Source organism: Odontesthes bonariensis, chromosome 14 (assembly GCF_027942865.1).
Source record: "Odontesthes bonariensis isolate fOdoBon6 chromosome 14, fOdoBon6.hap1, whole genome shotgun sequence".
Lineage (NCBI taxonomy): Eukaryota > Metazoa > Chordata > Actinopteri > Atheriniformes > Atherinopsidae > Odontesthes > Odontesthes bonariensis.
The window spans coordinates 20,593,621-20,614,562 of NC_134519.1; the positions used below are offsets into that span (position 1 = coordinate 20,593,621).

Genomic DNA, 20,942 nt, shown 5'->3' on the forward strand with positions numbered 1-20,942 from the left:
CACTTTCTTAAAAGACAAGGGCTTCATTGTTAGGTGTTTTTTGGGGGGGCAAAAGATGGGTCTGGATTTCAAAGGATTTGAAAGTAGGATTTCAGGTAGACATAAGGTTTCTATTCAGTATGGGGATTGGAGAATGTTCCTAGTGGCTGGTGAGAGGTTTTACAATAAGTTAAAGATCATAAAGAAATGACTACACTGTCACCTACTGGCCGTTAAGTATTACCACAAGGATCTGAAACATCATGCTCATACAAATTAATCTGTATGTTAAAGGGTATTTACAAAAAGGATTATCCAACACCAGAAAATCCAACCTCTAGTAAAAGCAGTATAATTACAGCCTTTTTGACAAGTTTTATCATATCACACCACTTTAAGCATTGCAATGTACCATTTAAACGTATTTGTCCAATGAACCCCACTGAAAAGTGAAAAATTGTGCACAATTGATATCCTGCAGATAACAGCTTAGTTTTACACTGTAGAAAAAAGATGACAGGTAACGCTATTCAACAGAACAAATTAGACTTTACGTCCTACTCTTGAAAAAATAAAAAAAAATAAAATGTGAATGGGAGCTTTGAATAAAAAAAAATTACTGAAAGTTTATAGATGGATGGGACACGCCTGAACCATAGAACACTGACCAATTTCCAGGTTTACCACTGTTTAGCATTTCATACTCCTGGTCGACAGGTGGCGATATACTCACCTCTATCCTCCCTTGGTGGTTTTGCACAACAGCTCATCCATCATGGCGGTCCACAGAATAGCATGTTTGGGGTTAAATACCCTTTATTCCACCGTCTGTGCACCACAGCAGGTAACATTAATAATGTAACTTTATGTGTTTGGGTTTTTGCACCGCATTTCTTTAGATGTAAGGCACATTATTTGACTTGAAAATAAAGAACGTAGCAGTGACAGTGTTTGTAGACGTACTTAGCTCTCTGGCTAATGCTAGTTGTCAAAGGTAGTGGTAACACTATGATGTAATATTGTTCCAAAACAAACTATAAATGCTCGTGTCTCTATGTTGTGGTGAGTTAGCTGTAAGTGGCATTTTTCTTTTTTTTCTTTGTTTTCTTCTTAATTAAATCTTAAATCATGTTTGAGGCTCCCGACGTCTAAATGTCATCGACCGAACGAGATGTCCTCAAAGCATACGAATATGTTTTCATGTTCGTTAGTGAACTGAGTCTTCATGACCTGAAATGACATGATGAGACTTTTGATGTTTTTTCTCTAATGGGGCCTCAAAATTGAAATTTTCGTCTGAATTGTATATCTAATATATTACTTTCATAATTGTTCTCAGATCTAGCTGTATCATCATAATTTTTGCCCAAAGGACAGATGTGCACATTATGAATATATTGATATTGGCTGTCATACAAGGGCATTCAGAGCCGCCTGTAATGTTTGGCTGAAATTTAGGGGGAATGTCAGTTTGTTCACTCTTTCTACGTGGGACATGTAATTAACATGCATGGTTGCATGTACACGGTTTGCAGGCACTGAGGAGTTGCTGGGGAGCAGCAGAGCAGGTTAGAGGTTACTATGTTGACTGGAGGATGCTGAGGGATGTCAAGAGAAGACAGATGGCCTTTGACTATGCTGATGAAAGGTTACGGATTAACGCACTGAGGAAGAATATCATCCTACCGAAAGAGCTTCAGGTAGAGTTTCTGTTAAAGTTACACTTAGTCTGAATGCATTTCCTCATTGATATCATGAAAACATTCATGTGCCACATTTTTTTTTTTTAAATAAACACTAACCCACAACTTCTGAAACGTTTTGAAAAAATTTTGCAGGAGGTAGCAGACAAAGAGATTGCAACACTGCCCAGAGACAGTTGCCCTGTGAGGATACGCAACAGGTGTGTGTTGACTTCCCGCCCTCGGGGAGTGAAGAGGAGGTGGCGACTGAGTCGTATCGTCTTCCGTCATCTTGCTGACCACAATCAGATGTCTGGGATCCTACGGGCAAGGTGGTGACCGTGGCTTTGTTGGACTTTGCAGTCAGATTGAATAATGAAAAATGGGCTGTTTCAGTGGTCATAAGCATGAGTTCAGAACATCAGCCTTTCAGACTTCTGTATGTGTTATTTTTGCTGCACACAGTAAATAAAGAACAGAAATGTAAACGTTCATGTTAGTGAAGAAAAATGTATGTCCATTGAACATACTGTGCACAAAGATTAATAAATATTGTTGTATATTACTGTCATTGTAAGTGTCTCAATTTATTGAAAAATGTCCTTGGAGACGGCAGTGTTTGTATGGTGTTAGTGTAGATATTATCAAGGGAAAGCATATTTTCTTCCAACCTCATTTTGTCACCTTGTAAAAATCACTGACTGACCCAGGAGCCGCCTGAAATGAAATCCACGTGTCATGCAATATTTCAGTTAGAAATATTGAACCCTCACTAAACCCATAAACGAAAAAGCGTTCTATTTGCTTTACTTTCACTTATACTGTGCGACTGGTTCAAAAGCATCTCAGTTCAGTAAAAACAAATTTGTTCAAAATGTGGCACAACCCACCGACTCTAAAAAGTCTCATCTGTTGAGTGATAACAAACTGAAACGTTTAGAAAAACACAAACAAAGTTGAGGAGTTGTAGATGTTTTTTTTTTTTTAAATTACAACCATTTTTGCTCACTCCATATGGCATCAGTGGGATATTTCTGACAGCAGAATGGCATTCATTCACGCCACCATAAAATACACAACAGAAAGATGGGTAATGTAGTTGTTCCCGTGAGCTTGAACACATCTTATTTACAGGTATTTTGGGTGTCATTACTCTGTCATTTAAAGCATTTATCAGTAGTTAATGCTTACACCAGGCTTCTTACTATCCTCACGCTTGATTGTTCAGCTCATTTGTACTTACCTTTGTCTTTATGTGTCTGTTTAAAAAAAAAAAAGAAGTAGTATGACTTTTTTTTACTTAAAGATGTTAACACTCATGGCTGTTGAGTGGCAGTACTGTACTGCACAAACATATAATACTTGCTTACCAACAGCCAAAGGAAGAAGTGCTGTTGTCAGCAATTCCACCTTGGATCCTATAATAAAACAGAAGTACAGAGTATTATTAACAGTAGAGTTGAGGAAAGATGGCAATAAGCAATGGGAGGAAGCGAGAAAAGGATGATGGCTTTATAGAAGTCAAAGGAAAGTGTGAGAAGTGAGGTAAACTGGAGGAAACAAGATATGAAAGGATAATATCAAGACTTAGATTGGGACACACTGGGCTTAAGAGCACACAAAACATCATGGGTAAACATGACTCGGGTAGATGTGAATTTTGTAACCAAGAAGGAACAATAGAACACGTTACGGTTAAGTGTGAGAAATATGAGATAAAGCACAAAGATGATTAAAAGACTTAAAAGAAAGGAGATAAAAGTGCAGTTTGACCGTATAGACATTTTACAGAATAGTTAAGGAAAATCATAATTTCAATAAAATCATATTTCATCATGTGTCAGCATCTGATTTGATCAAAAGAATATAGGTGATACGATGGTGGGTTTTTTTTGTTTGTTTGGCTTGCTCAAGAGATCCACACTCCTTACCAATTGGTGGCGGTAATGCGCCATAACGTTGTTTGCTAATCGCCAATAAACACCAGAAGAATAAGATACTAATACTGTAGAAGAAGAGACGCTATTATTTGGGTGTACGGTGTAGACTGTAGTGGCCAAGTAGCAATTAGTCAAAAATAAAGCGTGATTCTGGCACGGACGCAACAAAAATGGACATAACTGAACAGGTGTGTAGAGTGTCTTTTTTCCCCAGCCAGAATCCACTGACAAAAAAAAACAGAAGTATCCATTGTTTTACAATAGGCGGTTGGGCTTGCGTCATTTCAGTGATAGCGGCGTTTCGTTAGCCGTTCTTTATCAGTAGCATGCCACTCTCTTTGGGTCAGGAGATGGCATGCGTTTATTTACTCCATACGTTCAGATAAAGCTTGTGACTAAAACTGAAGCAGCCGATTTGTTTAATAAAAATTACATTTAAAAAAATTTGCCTTTCATGTCTATGGCGTCCTTTAGAAGCTCGGTTGCTAACTTAGCTGTTTGCTTTGAGTGGAGTTCAGCAGAACATTCTAGCAACTTACTCCATGGTGACAGTCATATCTATGGTGACAGTTAGGCTACCATGTGTCGCCTTGATAAACAGAATTTACGCTTAATCGATTCGTCACGAAGTTACATTGAAAATAAAAAGGTTTAAGAAATGTTCACCGTAGTGTGCGTCTTGTGATCGCTTATTAGATTAATGCTGGCTTTTGTTCTTAGTGTAATGGAGCCTGTTTAAAGTATGTCGGGTATTCTGAAACTGAAAGTCTAAACCAATTATGATTTTTTTTCTTTTTTTTTGTGCTCAAAAATTTGTGCCTGTGAATAAAATGTTTTGCAATTTCTTTAGTAAAAAATGCAGTTCACAACATTGTTATCTCAGCTCAAAAAGTGTTCAAATTTGAACTGCTTCCCAGAGTTAACCTAGATTCACCTGATTTGGGTCTTTGCTCCAAATAATAAAGCAGTTCAGTCCCTACAGGTCAAAGTAAAATGCTGAATGTCAATGGTTTGTGAAACTTTAACATATAAACCTTTGGTGTTTGTACCTTTTTGAATTGTGGACTTGCTTCACATTGGCTGAGGTGTTGGTTATTTAAATGAACACTACAGCCATGCTCATGTCCACAATTTGTCTCTAAAGTCATTATGTCGGGCCATAGTACACCAAAATTCATGATGATACCGTATTTGGTTGAATAAGTGAAACTTATTTTGCTGTGGATGTGCTTGCTGAAAAACTGTACGGAATAATCAGCACTGGCACATTGTTCCTGTCATTGAGCATGTTCACATGAGTGTAGAAAAACACAAATTGTTGTATTTAATCAAAATTGGACTTCTAACTGAAAACTTTCAAAAAAAAGTTTAAAAAAGAAAGCTCTCTAATCCAATTGGCCCAGCACACCGTGACAATTCAGTTGGAGACTGAATGACTCTGCGTGTAGATACTCATCTAGACTCTATTGGGCCTTAAATATACTCTACAATTCCCGCCCAGAACACCATAGAAGAAGAAGAATTACCACAAGGCATAGCATCTTTTTTTTTTTTTTGTAAAAAAAAAAACACAGTGTAAGTGCATATCGATGGCAGCTGAATTCCCAAATAAAGCTGCTCCCATTCACACATTATTCTGTTTTTTTTGTCAGATGGCTACACGTCAGAAATCGTGATTGAAAATCAGCCCTTTGAGACTGCGTTTCAACACGTGGTCGCTTGAGGCATTTTCAGACTGTCCCTCTGCTCCTGGTTTTATAGTTGCGGAGTCATCTAACAAAACCACGATTCAAGTAACTTAAAGACGACGTCTTTGCAGTGAATTCGGCTATACTTGCATGTCCAGGTATCTCCCACAGAGAAAGTTCGAAGTCTTTAAGGTTTTTTCACAGTCCTGACCATGGCAGGGTCAGACGTACTTGGGTCAATGCCTTGATTTCCTTCCTGTGCACGTATACTGCGAAAAGGACAATGACCCAGTCGAGCTGTAAGAGAGGGCTCGTTTCAGTTGTGTGTGTGATGGTACTGTGTGTCTTCAGCGTACATACACACACTCATACCACTCCAGGCGCCAGTCACATAACATATAGTAAAGATGGGGAAAAGACTTTTGGCAGCATGTTTTTATGAGCTTCATTCACACATTCAAACATTTTTGGTTTTTTTCGCATTTCCAACATTTTTCCTGCTTTAAGGGAGTATCACTATTACAAAGAAAGGGAAATGCATATCTTGACCTGTAAGGAGGGGTGTTTGATGTGTTTCTGACTCTTTCTGCTGCATACGCAGGTTGTTCTTGCACGACTGACTGGCACTCGGCATTGGGTGTGCACGTGACAGATTTATTTATTTTGCTCAACTAAACGTGACATAATAACCAGCAAATTTTCCCAACATGGTGCACGTGGAAACTGCTATACTGCTGCAACTGTGTCTCAGCCACTACTAAGATGTAAGTTTCTCGCCGATCCCATTCTTTGCCCAACACAGATCAATCAGCTGGAAGCAGACTTGCAGGAACTGGGCTCTCTCTTGGAGAAAGCAGAGAGGAAAAGAGTGCAGGAACTCTTAAAACAGGAGCAGAAGAAGGTGGAGAAAGAGCTGACAACCAAGCGACAGCAGAAAGAGCAACAGGCTAAGAGAGAGGCAGACCCATCTGCAGCTTCTAAAGCAGGGTACACGGTGAAGATCACCAGCTATGGTATGGAGCTGTTTTTTTTTTTTTTTTAACTAAGACGACTGTTTGCACATATTCACAATTCTGAAAGTGTCCGGAAGGGCTGAAAAAAGTATTGCTCTCACTTTTGCATCTCTTCTGCAGCATGGGACCAATCTGAGAAGTTTGTCAAAATTTACCTGAACTTGAAAGATGTGCAGAAAATTCCACCAGAAAATGTGGAGGTCGGCTTCACAGAAAGGTAAGGCGATGATCCAAAGACTAAATTTGCTGTTCTTATTCGTCATGTGGCTCTACCTGTACAGTTAAATATGCTTCCCGTCTCTGTTGCAGGTCGTTTTCAGTGCTGGTAAAGGATCTAAATGGCAAAAACCATCAAATTACAGTTCTCAACCTGTTGTATCCAATTGATGTAAAGGACAGCTACAAAAAGGTGAATAAAGTTTTAATATAAGGGTGCATATAACCTTTTTTTTTTAAGGAGAACAAGGGGAGGGTGTCTCGCAAGTGCACGTCTACATGTTATAGCTTTAGCTGCCACCTGGGAGCAGTCTCATAAATATGTGCAGCAGCCAGAGAGGATTTTTTTTGATGAGGGCCATCAAACAGGCCAGGGGGGGGTCAGGCATCAGGTAGTTCCTTGAGCACCTCCTCATTTTGCATTCTTAATAGGGGATAGAAATAAGTAGCATTTTTGAGGGTGTTTTTTTCTGGGCTGTAGGCCTTTTTAGTTATGCTGTTGCTGTTCTTTTGGAGGCTTGCGCGGCTGCCCGTCAATGCAGAAAAACATCCGTCCGAGAGCAACACGAAAGGATGCCTTCATGAAGGCATTTAATGTCTCTCCTTCCTGACTGCTCTCCACACGGTCCACGTCTTTGACATACTTTGTAGATGATGAATTTTTCCCCGGTGCAGCTTATTATATACAGTTTACATCCTTAGGTTAACTGCTAGAGTCAAATGTTGCTTTTTCATAGACAAGAGGATGTGCGTTATGGAGTGTAGTTGTAGTACAGTTTTTGTCAGTGGCTTGGCCCATGTTTCTGCTGAGTGATGCGTTGCCTGCGTTTCTCTTGGCCAATGAAAATTTATCAGGAGATAAGGTCGACCTCTCAACATATAAAGCTCGGCTCTTTATACTCCCCCATTTCAAATTTCCCTGTATCGTCTCTCAAGGAAAAGTGCAGCATCAGCTGCTTATGCGATAGTGCGCATGGCGCGTCCCTCTTTTCCAGTGCCAGTCGTCCCTCTTTGGATGCACAGACTGTGTGTCACGAGGGCGACAGAATTTCTAATCCTGGCTGTCCCTGTTATCAGCTGTTTGCACTGTATCCATCTGCTCCTTCCTCTTGATGAGCATCTCATAAATTGAATGACTGAAATTGTCTGACCTCAAATAAACTAGTTAATCCGTGAGATTGGGATTTTCTGACATATTTTGCGCCACATCTCTGTAACGCACCATCTGTTCAGAGCCTGTCTGCAGCCGCCTTTCTGGAGATGAATATCTAAATCTTTTTCTTTTTCAGCCATATATTATTTATCGTAAAACTAAAAGCACGCATTTTAAGCAAGTTGTTACATAACTGAGACGAGGTTCAACCTTGCCACAGAAAAAAAGGTCAAGAAAAGAGAGGGGGGAGAATAAAAACAAGTACTGAACTGAGGAAGTAAGGCTGAAAGGTACAACTCTGGCTGCTTATCAGTGTGGTACCACTTCGTTACATGACGTGCTGAGTATTCTTCTTTTGACCATTTCGGGTACTTTGTTCATGGGATTTAAACCCGTTTGTCAGATAGAAATGGAAAATAGTGAATCGACTGCTAACAAATGAAAGCTCTTGAAATGATAACATTTGAAGAGTGTTTTAACTTAAGACACAGTTTTGCTTTGCTTTGTGTCAGCTGGAAGAATGCCAAAGATCTTTTGCCTGATCGAAGTGGAAACGGTTGTTAAATGCAATTTCAGTGCTCACTTTGTAGTTTATCCTCATTGAGGCATCTTGGTGTTACTAAAAGCTGTTTTTGCCTCCCTGCAACAGATGAAAACAGACATGGTCTTGGTCATGTGTAAGAAGCAGACAGCCAAGAAGTGGGAATGCCTCACGGCAGCGGATAAGCAGTCTAAAGAGAAAGAGTAAGTTCAAACTGTATCAATCGATTGTCAGTTTGAGGAATGTGTATCAATCTGTAGTTTCAGTTGATGTTGAGGGCATGACGTGCACAAATGATCTGTTTTTTTTTTTTAAACTTATCGGATTACATTTGTTTGAATGTATGGTCTGTAGCTAATGATGCATTAGATGGGGGGGGGAATGTGCCCACAGTAAACTGAACCATAACTGTGCAACCAACTGGAAAACCTGCAGATTTGTACATTCATATCTAAGGTGGTGGGCCGGTCACATTTTTAATGGCGACAGTCGATCTCTGTTGATCTCATCTTTTATGTGTGATATTAACCAGCCGTGTTTAGTCCCAGAACATTTAGTTAGCAGTCTGGTTTATTTTCATACAAATACACTTTTTAGTTGTCTGCTCAGGCACGTTTCAGAACAGCATCACAATATGAACCAATCAGACGTCCGTGTTGTACATCCCTAAAAGAATATGGGTGTGGCCTAAATATGGAGGCTTCAGATTGTTTCTTTTTTAAAACAAATTTAAGCAGCTAAAAAAAAAAAATCTTGTTTTCCTTGTCAGTATGAAGGATAATCTAAATGCCAACGTATAGGATACATTAAGTTCAGATTATTAAAGCAGTTGCTGTGTAAACTTTCTAAGATTTTGAAAGACTTCCCACGCACAGACGTGCGTTTGTTTGGATTGTGTTAACACGTCTAACCAGGTTTTAATGGGTGTTATACCGTCCTCAAAAAAATGTCAACAAACCAAAAATACAAGAAGCAGAGCAGAGATAATGACATTCAAAACCAATTATATTCATTTTAGGTTGCTAATTGAGGATTAATCGCTTTAAGATGTTGAAGACTTTACGAAGTCATTTAATGTTGGAACTTTTCAGGTTTAGTGAACAGCTGAAAATGATTCAGATGTCTTGAGAATCACGTGCATTGAATGTTATTTAAGGAGACAATATAATTGCTTTCCAATGTGACAGATGCAAGCACCTCCTCGGTCTTTAATGGGTGCATTGCAAGTGATTTGATCATATCTCAACACCATTAGCAATATACTGTGCAATATGAAGAGGGTGCAATTTTGTGCTGGAACATGCCACACCAGACAGGGGACATCGGGAAGCTCACAGATAAGCATTTGGTAAGATACAAGTGTTGATGGTAAAACAAAAAAAAAAAGTATGCAATAATGGATATGAAACCAAACGTTTTACCTGTGAGACAAAAGTTGCAAGTTTAGCGCTTGAAAATAGTTTAGCTTATGTAAAAATGAGGTGTCATATCGATGGGGACCAATCGGCTATAAGAAAAAAAGTAGACTGCACTGTTTGGCCCATCATCCATCTGGCCACACATTCAACAGGGCACAGGTGTGCACGTTTTTGTTGATAACCAAACGTGTGCGTGTGCGATGCCACTGTGTATGGGGCAGCAAACGAAAGCGGTTCGGGTGTGCGCAGATCTAAGCAGCTCAGAGAAGTACATGCATACCACACACAAATTACTGTCTGATTGTCTGCCAACAGTAAAGCCAATGTTGATGAGAATGCCGACCCCAGCGACGGTCTGATGACCATGCTGAAGAAGATTTACGAAGACGGAGATGACGAGATGAAGAGGACCATCAACAAAGCCTGGTCAGAGTCCCAAGAGAAGAAGATCCGAGGGGAAGGCATGTTGGACTTATAGATGTCGCTGCTTTTCTGCAGCAGGTCCATGTGACGGTCGCGAGGGGCGAGAGCTGGCATGACTTAAATATTAAAAACTGAAGTTCAAAATGTATAACCCATAAATAATAGTGTTGAATGGCCTGATTTTATTCCTACTTAAAAAGAAAAACGTGCAGCTGATCTGTCAGCCACCGGACGGGCCCTGATGCAGAGATTTTACTGCGTGGAAAAAGAAGAGCGCCGTCCAGCAGATGGCATCCATAACTCAGCTGTTAGTCATTGCTGATGCAAGATTCCAACACTTTGGAGTAAATTGTGGGAGGTGTAGTTAATTTCCCTTCCTTAAAGGGCTTCAAAATCAATTGTGGAGTTGTTTATTTTGTTTGTGTTTTATTTCAAATCCTCACATCCGCCTTTACTCATCTTCCATAAATTGATAAAATGATTCCTGCATCAGCACAGTGCAACGGTCAACATTACCACATGAGTCTGTGTTTATTTGTTTTACAAAGAGAAGAGGAAGGAAAGAAATGTACGTGCTTTTCCCATTCCAGTTGCAAAGTGAAATGGGACCTTTTTCAGTGGAGTTGGACAGTGTCTCAATGTAACTTCTTTGTGTGGCAGCACCGTTCCAGTTGTGATGCGACGTTGTGAAAATGTTTCTTATTTTGATGATTACTCTTGACTTTGGTTACTGTCATCTTCTCCCATCCTCGGGTTGTTCCACAGCTTCCATCGAATAAAACAGTTGACCTGATCTGTGTTACCGTCTGTTTTCTGATCTTATTGCGCTCTGATGTATATTAGATTCGGACGCTCACTAAAGACATATGCAGTCTTTTAACCCTTCTGTCCATGAAGACTGAGTTTTACACTCGTTCAGATAAAACATTTAGCACTGCTTCTGTTCGATCCTACAGTTAGGAAGCACCAGCATCTTTTTTTTTGTTTTGTTTTGTTTTGTTTGTTTCCTCGGTAAACTTCTGCAGAGTTCATGTTGTTGAACTGTGTGTTGTCCGCCAGGTGGCAGAAGTTAACATCTGGGGATTTCACAGATGGAATCTAACCTTGCGTATTGTTGCTTCCGTAGCCACTGGCAAAACAATTATGTCGGATCTTTATTTGTGTTTGTTTTGTTTTATAAACGGCCCACTGTCATTCAATGACCTGTAGAACGGGTTCAGTTTTTTTTTCTTTCTTTTTTTTTTTTTTTTTTTTGCGGCATGGCAAGGTAGCCTAGAGATCCATGCTTGAATGTGATAAAGTGGGACTCGTGGAGTGTAATTGGACCTGAACCCGTGGTAACGTGCACAATCAAATTCAATAGGGCAGGTTCAGTTGGAGTGTTTCAAAAAGCCATTCCACATTAGTCATAAGCAGACATTTTGAAACCGGTGAAAGTGTAGAGGTTAGGACCCATGTTAACCCGGAGTAGAAAAGTAAAATCAGAATATGATTTAAGAACTCGCTCGTTTTACCTTAATAATATGTAGGTCTGAAAGGTGACGGATAGAAACTGTCATGGCTGCCTTACAGCATCATTAGTCTCCCGTTGTGACTTAACATCAATGTGGGAGAGAGCGTTTTTTGTTTTGTTTTTTTGTTTAGCTGTTTCATTCATATATTTTCTGGGCTTCCAGATGAATTTTCGATCGAGGCTCTGTCAAAGCAAATCATCTGGACTTTCTCCACCATTGCGCCATTTCCCCGCCCCCGTGACGTCGCCGCTCTCTATATATGCGGGAGATCTGTGCCCAGACACGCCAGATGGAGACAGTCAGAGGAGCGCTACACGTCGCTGTACACCAGATTTGTTACTGAGACATATTAAGCGAAAGGAATATACACAGGAGGCGACTGCTGTTACCGCTGTGTTTAATGGATACCGGTTGTTTCACCGCGGCGCAGCGTATTTCATGCCACAACATGAATGCGGATTTATTGAAGCCTGTGCCGGAGCGCGGAGCCCAACAGTCCTCTGGCCCGGCGAGAAACAGCAGGAATAAAGCCGACCAAACCAAACCAGAGCTGGCTCAGGTGGTGACGGACACCAAGACAGGGAGATCCTACAGTAAAGGGAAGCTTTTGGGAAAGGTATGAAGGTTTCATTTGTACTTGCGTTTGCTGCCCCGCTTCACCAGGCGACAGATGGATCTAGAATCTGAATGAATTAGGCGGCGTTTTAGGATAACACGCCAAACATTTCAGGATTAAAAGTTGTCATGAGCCATTTTCCAGGTGTGTTGGTGGTGATCCGGGAACAGAAATACCTCGTGGTGAATTTGAACAATCTCCCCCTGCTGTGCGCGTCGCTGCTGAATGAATCAGGCGCAAGGTGTGCCCAAGCTCCTGTGTGCGCACACATGGCTGGCAAAATCTAATAAAAAAAAAAAAATAAAAAAAAAACTCAACTGTGACCGTACACAACACACCTCGCGTTTTAATGGCTTCCTTTGAAAGGCCGTTTACCCAAAGTCAAATCTGCCTGGCTATGCGATCCCTGTGTCAGACAGTAATGATTTCACATGTATGTATGTATGAATGAATGGAGGGAGTGTATCAACATGTTGCTCGTCATCGATACGCTGCGTCGGGCAGTCAGCCAGATCTTTTTCTTTCCCCCCCTCCTGCCTCTGCTGCCTGCCGCAGAGCTGGAAACGTCTTCGTCACTTTCACAGTTACTGAATGCAGCAGCGCGGTCTGCTTCACCCATTCTGTCCCCCAGCATGTAAACGCTTGATTGTATCAACAAAAATGCAGCAATAAACAGCGATGGGCACATTTTTTGGGGGGGTTGATTGCTGGTTTCAGTCTCTACATGACAACGGCAGATGCCGTTTTATCTTGGCTATAAAAAAAAAAAAAAAGATGCATCTGATTTAATTAACCCTTATTTAGACTGTTTTTATTCATTTTGTCCAGTCTGGCCTTTCAGGATTGGCTGACTGGCTGATGAGGAATAATTTGATTGCCTACTCTCCAGCTATTGATCCTCATATGAAAGACTGGCCTTTGAAGCAGAATATTTATGGCCATTGCATGTTTTTAACCTGCTGCATTTTTAAACTCTTAATGATGTTTTTCTCCCAAGGGTGGCTTTGCGAGATGCTATGAGATGACAGACCTTACCAACAACAAAATGTATGCTGTGAAGGTGATTCCACAGAGCAGGGTTTCCAAACCACACCAGAGGGACAAGGTAGGCAGTGCCATCTTTTTGAGATCTTGGTGGAGAGGGTGGAAACTGTCAATATCGGTGTTGAGTAACGAACAGACGCTAATCAATTGTCAAATGTTGACAGATTACGAATGAGATCGAACTGCACAAAACCCTGTCGCACAAGCATGTGGTGAAATTCTCTCATTATTTTGAAGACCAAGACAACATCTACATATTCCTCGAGCTCTGCAGTCGGAAGGTGAGTCTTCAGAAATCTCTAAGACTGGTTCTGTGTGGCTCTCAAGTGCTTGTTTGCTTTGTAGTACTCTGCAATGGAACTATTCCAAATGTTTTTTTTTTTTTTTTTTTTTAATCCAACCCCCTGGAGGTTCCCATTTTAGCTTCTGCTTTGAATGTTTCAAACTGTCAATACTGTAAAGTAGAATTAATATCGATAACTTGGATTTTTTTTTTTATATATACACTGCAGTGATGTCACATGACGACAACTGAAACGCTCCACTGGGTTAACTTAGTCATGTGTAACTGCTAAATCACAGTTAATTGAAGGCACTCATCTTAATCACACCCCTATTTAATTTCTGATGCTTCGGGGATGTGTGTTGCACAGTCCCATTGACGGATGCAGGGTCTACAGTTTACTCATTGCTATGTCTCTGCAGTCCCTGGCGCACATTTGGAAGGCAAGACACACGCTGACGGAGCCAGAGGTGCGATATTACCTCAAACACATCATATCCGGCCTCAAGTACCTCCACAGCAGGGGCATCCTGCACCGAGATCTCAAACTAGGTATGTGGCAAATGACTAAAATGACGTGGAGCACCCATGTGCAAGCATCCCAGGAATCTGCCGTGACTTTGGTGATGCACATATTATCTGTGGAATGCTGACTAAGCAAATGCATTGGTCTCTTCTCAGGCAACTTCTTTGTAAATGAGAACATGGAGTTGCGGCTTGGAGACTTTGGGCTTGCTGCCAAGCTGGAGACGGTGGAACAGAGGAAAAAGTTAGTATTTTCTTTTAAAGAATGGTTTATCTCTGGAAGTGGCAACAGACTTAGAAAGTGAGGGAATTCCATTGAATAAGGGAACGGCTTATGTGAAGATATTTTAAAGCTGTTCCAGCTGAGTGCGTAATGCCCCATTTTAGCATAAAGCCACTTGACCTAAAACCTTTGCATTGGTTACTAAGCGCATTCTCCCAACCACAGCTTCGCCCACGTATGTAACTAACTAAACCGGTTTCCAAAGTGGCAGTTGAGTGTAGTTCTTAGAACAGAGTTTCAATACCTCTTTGACATCTTCCTGTGGAATACCAGAAAAATTAGTGTAGCAGGGGGAAAAAAATTAAAAATCACTCATGCCTTTTGCAATACAGAAATGAATTTGAATCCCTTTATGTATTAAACTGAGCATATCCTTTTTTTTTTTTTTTTTTCTCAGAACAATCTGCGGGACTCCCAATTACTTGGCCCCAGAGGTGCTCAACAGGCAGGGCCACGGTACCGAATCTGACGTCTGGTCCCTGGGATGTGTCATGTGAGTTTATTTTTGGCTAATTGTTCGTTTATCATCTAGTTGTTTTTTTTTTTTTTTTTTTTTTGTTTGTTTGTTTTAGGCCCAGATTATTGCTTTGACTTAGAAGCTCACCAACTGTTCCCTTTGTTTCATCCTCACAGGTACACACTAATGTGTGGCAACCCTCCTTTTGAGACTCTTGACTTGAAAGAGACGTACAAGTGTATAAAAGAAGTTCGGTACAATCTGCCCTCAACACTCTCCCCTGCTGCACAGAAACTCATCTCAGGCATCCTACAGAAAAATCCTAGTGACAGACTCACCCTGGAGCAAATCCTCAACCACGAATTCTTCACCAAAGTATGTTGAGCTTCTGCTAGTTTTGTCACTAAGTACTATAGAATGACTGAGATTTCAATTAATTTGTCACAGTTGTGCCATAATCTGAAGATCACAGCTGGGTCAGAAAAAAAGCCTTTAGTTTTTTCTTTTTTCCTAATGTCTATTTTGCTTCTTTTTTAGGGTTTCACTCCTGACAAACTTCCCCCCAGCAGCTGTATGATGGTGCCAGAGCTCCATCCTCCAAGTCCTGCCAAGAAATTCTTCACTAAAATGGCCAAGAGCTTCTTTGGCAAGAAAAAAACAAAAGGTAAGCAACAGCAGCAGCCACACTCTTTAGAGCTCTGAAAATATCTTAAATTGATGAATACATTGCGTTTTTTTTTTTTTTTTTTGTTTTGTTTTCTTTTATCAAGCATTTCCAAATGGGGGGGGGGAAAATCTCTTGTGGGATTTTTTTTTTTTTTTTGTGATTAAAATGACAAAAAATCTTTGTTTCGCAGCAGAGAGGATTCCATGCGAGGACAAGGATGACAAGGACATTTCCAAGCTGGTGTCAGGCATTGTTAAATGTTCCATCAACCGGCAGATCAGCTACAAAACCGTGGGACCCAATGAGGTACATCCTTTTTATTTATTTATTTTTGTGTTCCGTAATCGTGCAATAAAATTGCAGAGTCAAATTGCAGAGTCATTCTTGACAGTCTTGAAGCAATCGTAAGGCATTGGGAGAAAATCAAGTATATGCATTTTAAGGTGGAGAAACTGTTCTGAAAGAATTGCTTTGCATCCTGTGTTTCACATAAGCTTCAAATTGTGTGTCAGCATCTTCACTTAAACGGCAGCCGATGTAGAAATGGGATGAATGAATACCATTTTGATTTATGAAGAAAAGCTCGAACGTTTTTCTCAGAATACGAACTGCACCCTTTGAATAGACGATCGTAGACAGGACAGATATATTATTTTGGCAGTGGATTGTGTTTTTAATAATGTAGCTAATTCAAAAGAATGGTCTTTTTTTTAAATCTGCATAAGATGGCACATTATCCCAGAAGTTATTCATGTTGTAGTTGAGAACAGTTTGATGTTGGGAGAATCCATTTTAATTCATTTGGGGGAATTGAGTCCATTCAGACTTTTAAAGAAAATAAAAAATAATTTAAGCCTCTTTTTGTGAGGATTTGAGGAAATGGGTTTGTTCTATCCATTTTCTCCACCATATGGTTATTTTTCTGTGACCATACTGATGTGCTCTTTCAAAAAAAATATAGATTAAATAAAATAAATAATAATATGTTGTGATCCACAACTAGAGCAGGGTTTAAATGCCAACAGCAGGATGCACAGTTGGCCTATCCCTAATCAGGCTGGTTTAGTTTCTATTTATGGAGCCTTATGGGTGCTACATTGTTTACTCTTTAGTGAATATTTCTTTGATAACGTACTGTTCTTCAGGTTCACTTCAATAAGCAAATGCTGGATATATATTTTATATATCCTCTCAGTTCTGACTACACAAAGTAGCAATTAAAATTGTATTCAAATTTTTTGGGCAAATGTTTAGAGGAAAAAACACTGACATCCATACAAATCCAGGCAGGTTAAAATGGCTTAGTGATTAGGGGCTACATATCAAACTTGCAGCATGCTTGCAGAGCACACAGAATTAAAATGTGGTACTTGTGAAAGCTGTTTCACCTTGCAGAAGCAAGATGCACAAAACTGAAACAACCAAAGGTTACAGTTTAAGATGCGTTAGAGACTTTACTGGCAAAGCTTAGGAAGGGTGCAAGAGTTATTAGAGCTTATTCATCATGTTTCAAGCAGTTCCATGGTTACTATTCTTTGGCCTTTTGTTTTTTTTCTCCATCTTTGCTATCATTTTGTTTGTATCGTCATGAAATGGCCACTTAAATCGTATCTTGTATTGGTGCTCAGGTGACCTCTCCCACTGGTCAGCTGGTCAGTTCTGTGCCTCTGGAACACACTCCAGCTGAGGAGGAATCCAGGAAGTCCATCTCGCGCTCTTTCAAAGGCACGATGGCCAGCAGCACAGAACGTAGGTTTCACTTCCCATTCTTAAAAAAGAATTTGCTATTTGTGTTACTTCAGTTTTTCTTATCAGTGTCTTGCTTGTTTCCCCCCCACAGCCTGTGAGGATGCCCTGACTCCTTCAGCTGTTGCTGAAGCTGCAATGAAAGTTCTCAACAACTGCTTGGCCACCATGCCTGCAGGTAGGATTGGAGTGGAGTGCTTTTAACATAAAGATAATGATGATTGGCATGGTATATCTGATGTCCTCCATGCAATTTATTTTTTTAGTTTTATTAGTATTTCCATCTGAGGTTGGTTCAGTGCAAGAAAATTCTGCTCACCTTAAAATGAACCATTGGTCTGTGTGACACAGACGTCACCTCTTAAATTAAGGCTGATGGTATATCCTTGGAAAACTGTTCAATAATTAAGATTTTCTTTTTGTCTCTTCAGCTACTAGAAATCCACCCTGTTTGTCCAGACCTCAGTCCTTCCTGTGGGTGACTAAATGGGTTGACTACTCGAACAAATATGGGTTTGGCTACCAGCTCTCGAACCAAGGCATAGGTGTGCTCTTCAATGAGGGAACACATCTCAGTCTTTGTGACCAACGCAAGTAAGTAAACCGTATTTGACTACCAGCCTGTTTGACTCTTGCATAATAACTTGACTCAGCCAAGTGAATGGGCTGAGCAAATACATTTTGTTTCAACTGCAGTTTAGCATTTTCCAGAGCCAAACAAGGCAGTGTGGCTTTGTCAAAACTCATCTTTCATCAAACAAATATTTGATGTCCTTTGTTTCTTTTCTTTTTTTTCCTCAAACAGGACAGTTCATTACTGCTTGACCAACAACAAACACTTCACTTTTCCAACCAACTCGCTACCTGAGCAGCTTCGCAGTCAGAAACAAATTGTAGAACTCATGGCCAACTACATGGAACAGAACCTTATGGAGGTGTGTGGTTTTTAAATTGCCTTCATTGGTTGATTTAATCAGTCTGTGTGGATTTGGTTGGTATTTGCTGATCAAATGAATTAAGCAAACGTGTCTGTCTTCCTTAGGGTGGAGATCTGCAATGTGATGAGCAGCTCTCGGGTCCTCCTCCTCTGCTCCTCCAGTGGGTGAAGACGGACCATGCTCTTGTCATGCTCTTCAACAATGGCACTCTACAGGTTTGATCAAACTTTAATTCTGGTCATCATACATTCATAAAACAAGTTATGTAATATTGAGCTGATTGGCATCAGGTTTATTTTCCCTTTTTTGTTTGGCGATGTTGTGTTGTCCCTGTATTTTTTTTCTTACATCTGTTCACTTTTCATTCTCTTCTAGGTTAACTTCTACACAGACCACACAAAAATTATCCTCTGCAAGTCATCTGATGACTCGTACTTGCTCACCTACATCAGTCGGGAGCGCGTCTCGTACACGTACCTCCTCAGCATGCTAAATGAGATGGGCTGCACCTCTGAGCTCTGCCACCGCCTCAGATATGTGGTGCAGCTGCTCCAACACCACGCAGATGCCTGAGAGCACATCTCAGTGCCTCGCAGGCTACCTGAGTGGCAGATGCCTTCGAGGCAACCTGACCAGTTAAGACCTTTTTCTTACTCAGCATGACTGGTTGATTTCTCAAGGCAGAGCCGAGAGCTGCTGAAGCCAGTAGATGGATGAAAGGCTTTTAAACTCCACTGAGCGACATTCTCATCTGGACTGCTGTCTAGATTACCAGATTGACTGACTTTGTTGAACGTTGAGCAGTCAGGAAGTTGCCCAAAGCAGCATCTGCCTCAAGGGTTTGTGCCTGCCCAGCTTATGCCTAAAAGGTATCCACCTGGAAGGTATTGATACCTTTTATGAAGAGATTAATACCTTGCCTGAAATGATGGATGCCTCGCAGGCAGATGCCTCCATAAACACCCAGTTACCTTCCTTGCTCATTCAAAACCTCTGCTTCTTAGGTGGATCTTTGAATCCCACCGAGCCTGCAGCTTTCAGCCTCCATTGATAGCCGACTACACAGGCACGGTTTCTGAAAGGTGTCTAAACACTAAAACTGTCCAGATAGCTTGCAACGGAAAAGGGAAAGTCTTGTGGCTGAAATGCAGTTAGGCTCACTTTTCCAAAAGCATTTTAGCTGCAAGGTCTTTCCACCATTGACTGCAACTGTGATCTTTCAACATAGATGCTTTGGGAACAATGGTTTGACTGGAGAGAGACCCTCCTACCCTCAGTTTGTTTCTGGCCTGTTTGGACTATGGTACTCACATTATTATGTTTTTTTTTTTTAAATGAGCCAGCTTTAGGATCACTTTAGATCTTGACCTCACATGCACAAACATTTATGGCCTTATTTCATGATGCTGTTGCTAAAGTTTTGAGTAATTTCTTCTGTTCCAACATCACTTGCCCTTTTTTTTAAATGTCATTCGATACAAAATTCACTGATGCGGTTTTGCACTTCCTTTTTTCTAAATTCATCTGGAAAATCCTTTCTTTTCTTGTTTTTTTACCATCACTTCTCATATTTTAGTTGTTTTTAACTAGATGCCAAAAGGTTTGGTTTTTAAAGTGATTGCATTTTTTCTTTTTTAAATTCACATGCGGTGAGTGTGTGTGCACACACACATGGAAATAAGGGTGGGGAGGGAAGATAAAAGTGCCTTTCTGAGGGATGACTGTATAGTGCAATAACAACCTTTGTGAATGTCAAGCTGGCTACAAACAAGATTTGAGATGGGTTTTACAGGTGGGATTTACTTTTTACTTTGAGCCAAGTTTAAAAGTAAATCCAGTAGCACTACACTCTCACTACCTGGTATAAGCTTTTAGAACAACTGTTAACATAAATATATATATCAGTAATATCTACTATGGAAAAAAGAAAACATTGTACTCTGTTGTACTGTACTGTACTGTAATCCTTTATCGGTTTACATTGCTTTCTTGATCCAGAGTCGTATCCTAAAAACTGTGACCCGGAATACAAGTATTACTTACATGTGTTCCACCCCCCCCAGAAAAACCCAACATTGTGAAAGCCATCTGCCAATTTAGAAGAGTCTTTATTTTTTTTGGCACATAATGTCCTGTTTTATTTATTCTTTTATTTATACATGTTTTTTTTTTAATTTATTGTGTAATGTTGTGGTCTTGACACAAGGAAATGTTCAATTCCAATCACCTTTTTGTATGTAACATGTTTTGGGGAAAATGGGACTAAAATAAAGTTTATTGAAAATTAATGGACTTTTGTTGTTTAGTTTTTAACGGATGACTTTTGACTTGACTTTCGTTTCATTTCTAAATATTTGTATCTTTACAAAGCTGATCTTGACTCCTACGCATATCCTCATAGCTCTATGTTATATTTGACTCGTAATTTTACACTTTGAGGCAAAAGGATAAATGAACTTATGAATAAATTTATCAAATTGAGAAACTATTTTCCGTAAGTGGACTTATTTAGTTTTTTTTTTTTTTTTTTAGCATGAATTTTTCCTAAAATTACTTGTATTCTTGCTTATAGATGAACACCTCAGGATTTCTAAAGCTTCTCTAGGCCAATGACACTGCATGAACAGAAACTTCCTACAATCCAATCCAGTTGTGTGTGAAAGTTAAGTGCGGCTGTGGTGTGCTTGATGAATCTTGCTTTGAGCATGCTATGAACTTTGCAGTTGACCTGTGCACCCACAACCTCAGTATGAACTCTTGGGCTCTAATCCCAGCTGCTCCCCCTGGTCTCTTCTCCTGTGGTACAGAGCAGAGTT

General features: G+C 40.2%; 3 protein-coding genes across 3 annotated transcripts; all 3 read left to right on the forward strand.

The window, feature by feature from the left end:
* Positions 1–722: 722 nt before the first annotated feature.
* Positions 723–2,226, forward strand: mrps14 (mitochondrial ribosomal protein S14). Its single transcript, XM_075482291.1, has 3 exons — positions 723–823; positions 1,515–1,679; positions 1,818–2,226. The coding sequence occupies exons 1-3, from the start codon at positions 755–757 to the stop codon at positions 1,998–2,000; spliced, it is 417 nt and encodes a 138-aa protein (XP_075338406.1). The 5' UTR covers positions 723–754; the 3' UTR covers positions 2,001–2,226.
* A 1,429-nt stretch (positions 2,227–3,655) lies between these two features.
* On the forward strand, positions 3,656–10,846 carry cacybp (calcyclin binding protein). Its single transcript, XM_075483424.1, has 6 exons — positions 3,656–3,789; positions 6,092–6,302; positions 6,423–6,519; positions 6,612–6,711; positions 8,321–8,415; positions 9,946–10,846. Exons 1-6 carry the CDS (start codon positions 3,772–3,774, stop codon positions 10,106–10,108), a joined length of 684 nt encoding a protein of 227 aa, XP_075339539.1. The 5' UTR covers positions 3,656–3,771; the 3' UTR covers positions 10,109–10,846.
* Positions 10,847–11,838: 992 nt separating this feature from the next.
* Positions 11,839–20,414, forward strand: plk3 (polo-like kinase 3 (Drosophila)). Its single transcript, XM_075483425.1, has 15 exons — positions 11,839–12,183; positions 13,181–13,288; positions 13,392–13,508; positions 13,933–14,062; positions 14,192–14,279; positions 14,716–14,811; positions 14,952–15,150; positions 15,313–15,439; positions 15,633–15,748; positions 17,071–17,191; positions 17,283–17,366; positions 17,620–17,782; positions 17,994–18,123; positions 18,231–18,341; positions 18,502–20,414. The coding sequence occupies exons 1-15, from the start codon at positions 11,968–11,970 to the stop codon at positions 18,697–18,699; spliced, it is 2,004 nt and encodes a 667-aa protein (XP_075339540.1). The 5' UTR covers positions 11,839–11,967; the 3' UTR covers positions 18,700–20,414.
* Positions 20,415–20,942: the final 528 nt, after the last annotated feature.

Coding starts and splice junctions, on each gene's coding strand:
- cacybp (XM_075483424.1), top strand. Junction 6,303..6,422: donor GGTGAAGATCACCAGCTATG/GTATGGAGCTGT, acceptor TCTCTTCTGCAG/CATGGGACCAATCTGAGAAG. Junction 6,520..6,611: donor GAGGTCGGCTTCACAGAAAG/GTAAGGCGATGA, acceptor TCTCTGTTGCAG/GTCGTTTTCAGTGCTGGTAA.
- plk3 (XM_075483425.1), top strand. CDS start 11,968: ATGGATACCGGTTGTTTCACCGCGGCGCAGCGTATTTCATGCCACAAC. Junction 13,289..13,391: donor AACCACACCAGAGGGACAAG/GTAGGCAGTGCC, acceptor AAATGTTGACAG/ATTACGAATGAGATCGAACT. Junction 13,509..13,932: donor TCGAGCTCTGCAGTCGGAAG/GTGAGTCTTCAG, acceptor ATGTCTCTGCAG/TCCCTGGCGCACATTTGGAA.
- mrps14 (XM_075482291.1), top strand. CDS start 755: ATGGCGGTCCACAGAATAGCATGTTTGGGGTTAAATACCCTTTATTCC. Junction 824..1,514: donor CCGTCTGTGCACCACAGCAG/GTAACATTAATA, acceptor CACGGTTTGCAG/GCACTGAGGAGTTGCTGGGG. Junction 1,680..1,817: donor TCCTACCGAAAGAGCTTCAG/GTAGAGTTTCTG, acceptor AAAATTTTGCAG/GAGGTAGCAGACAAAGAGAT.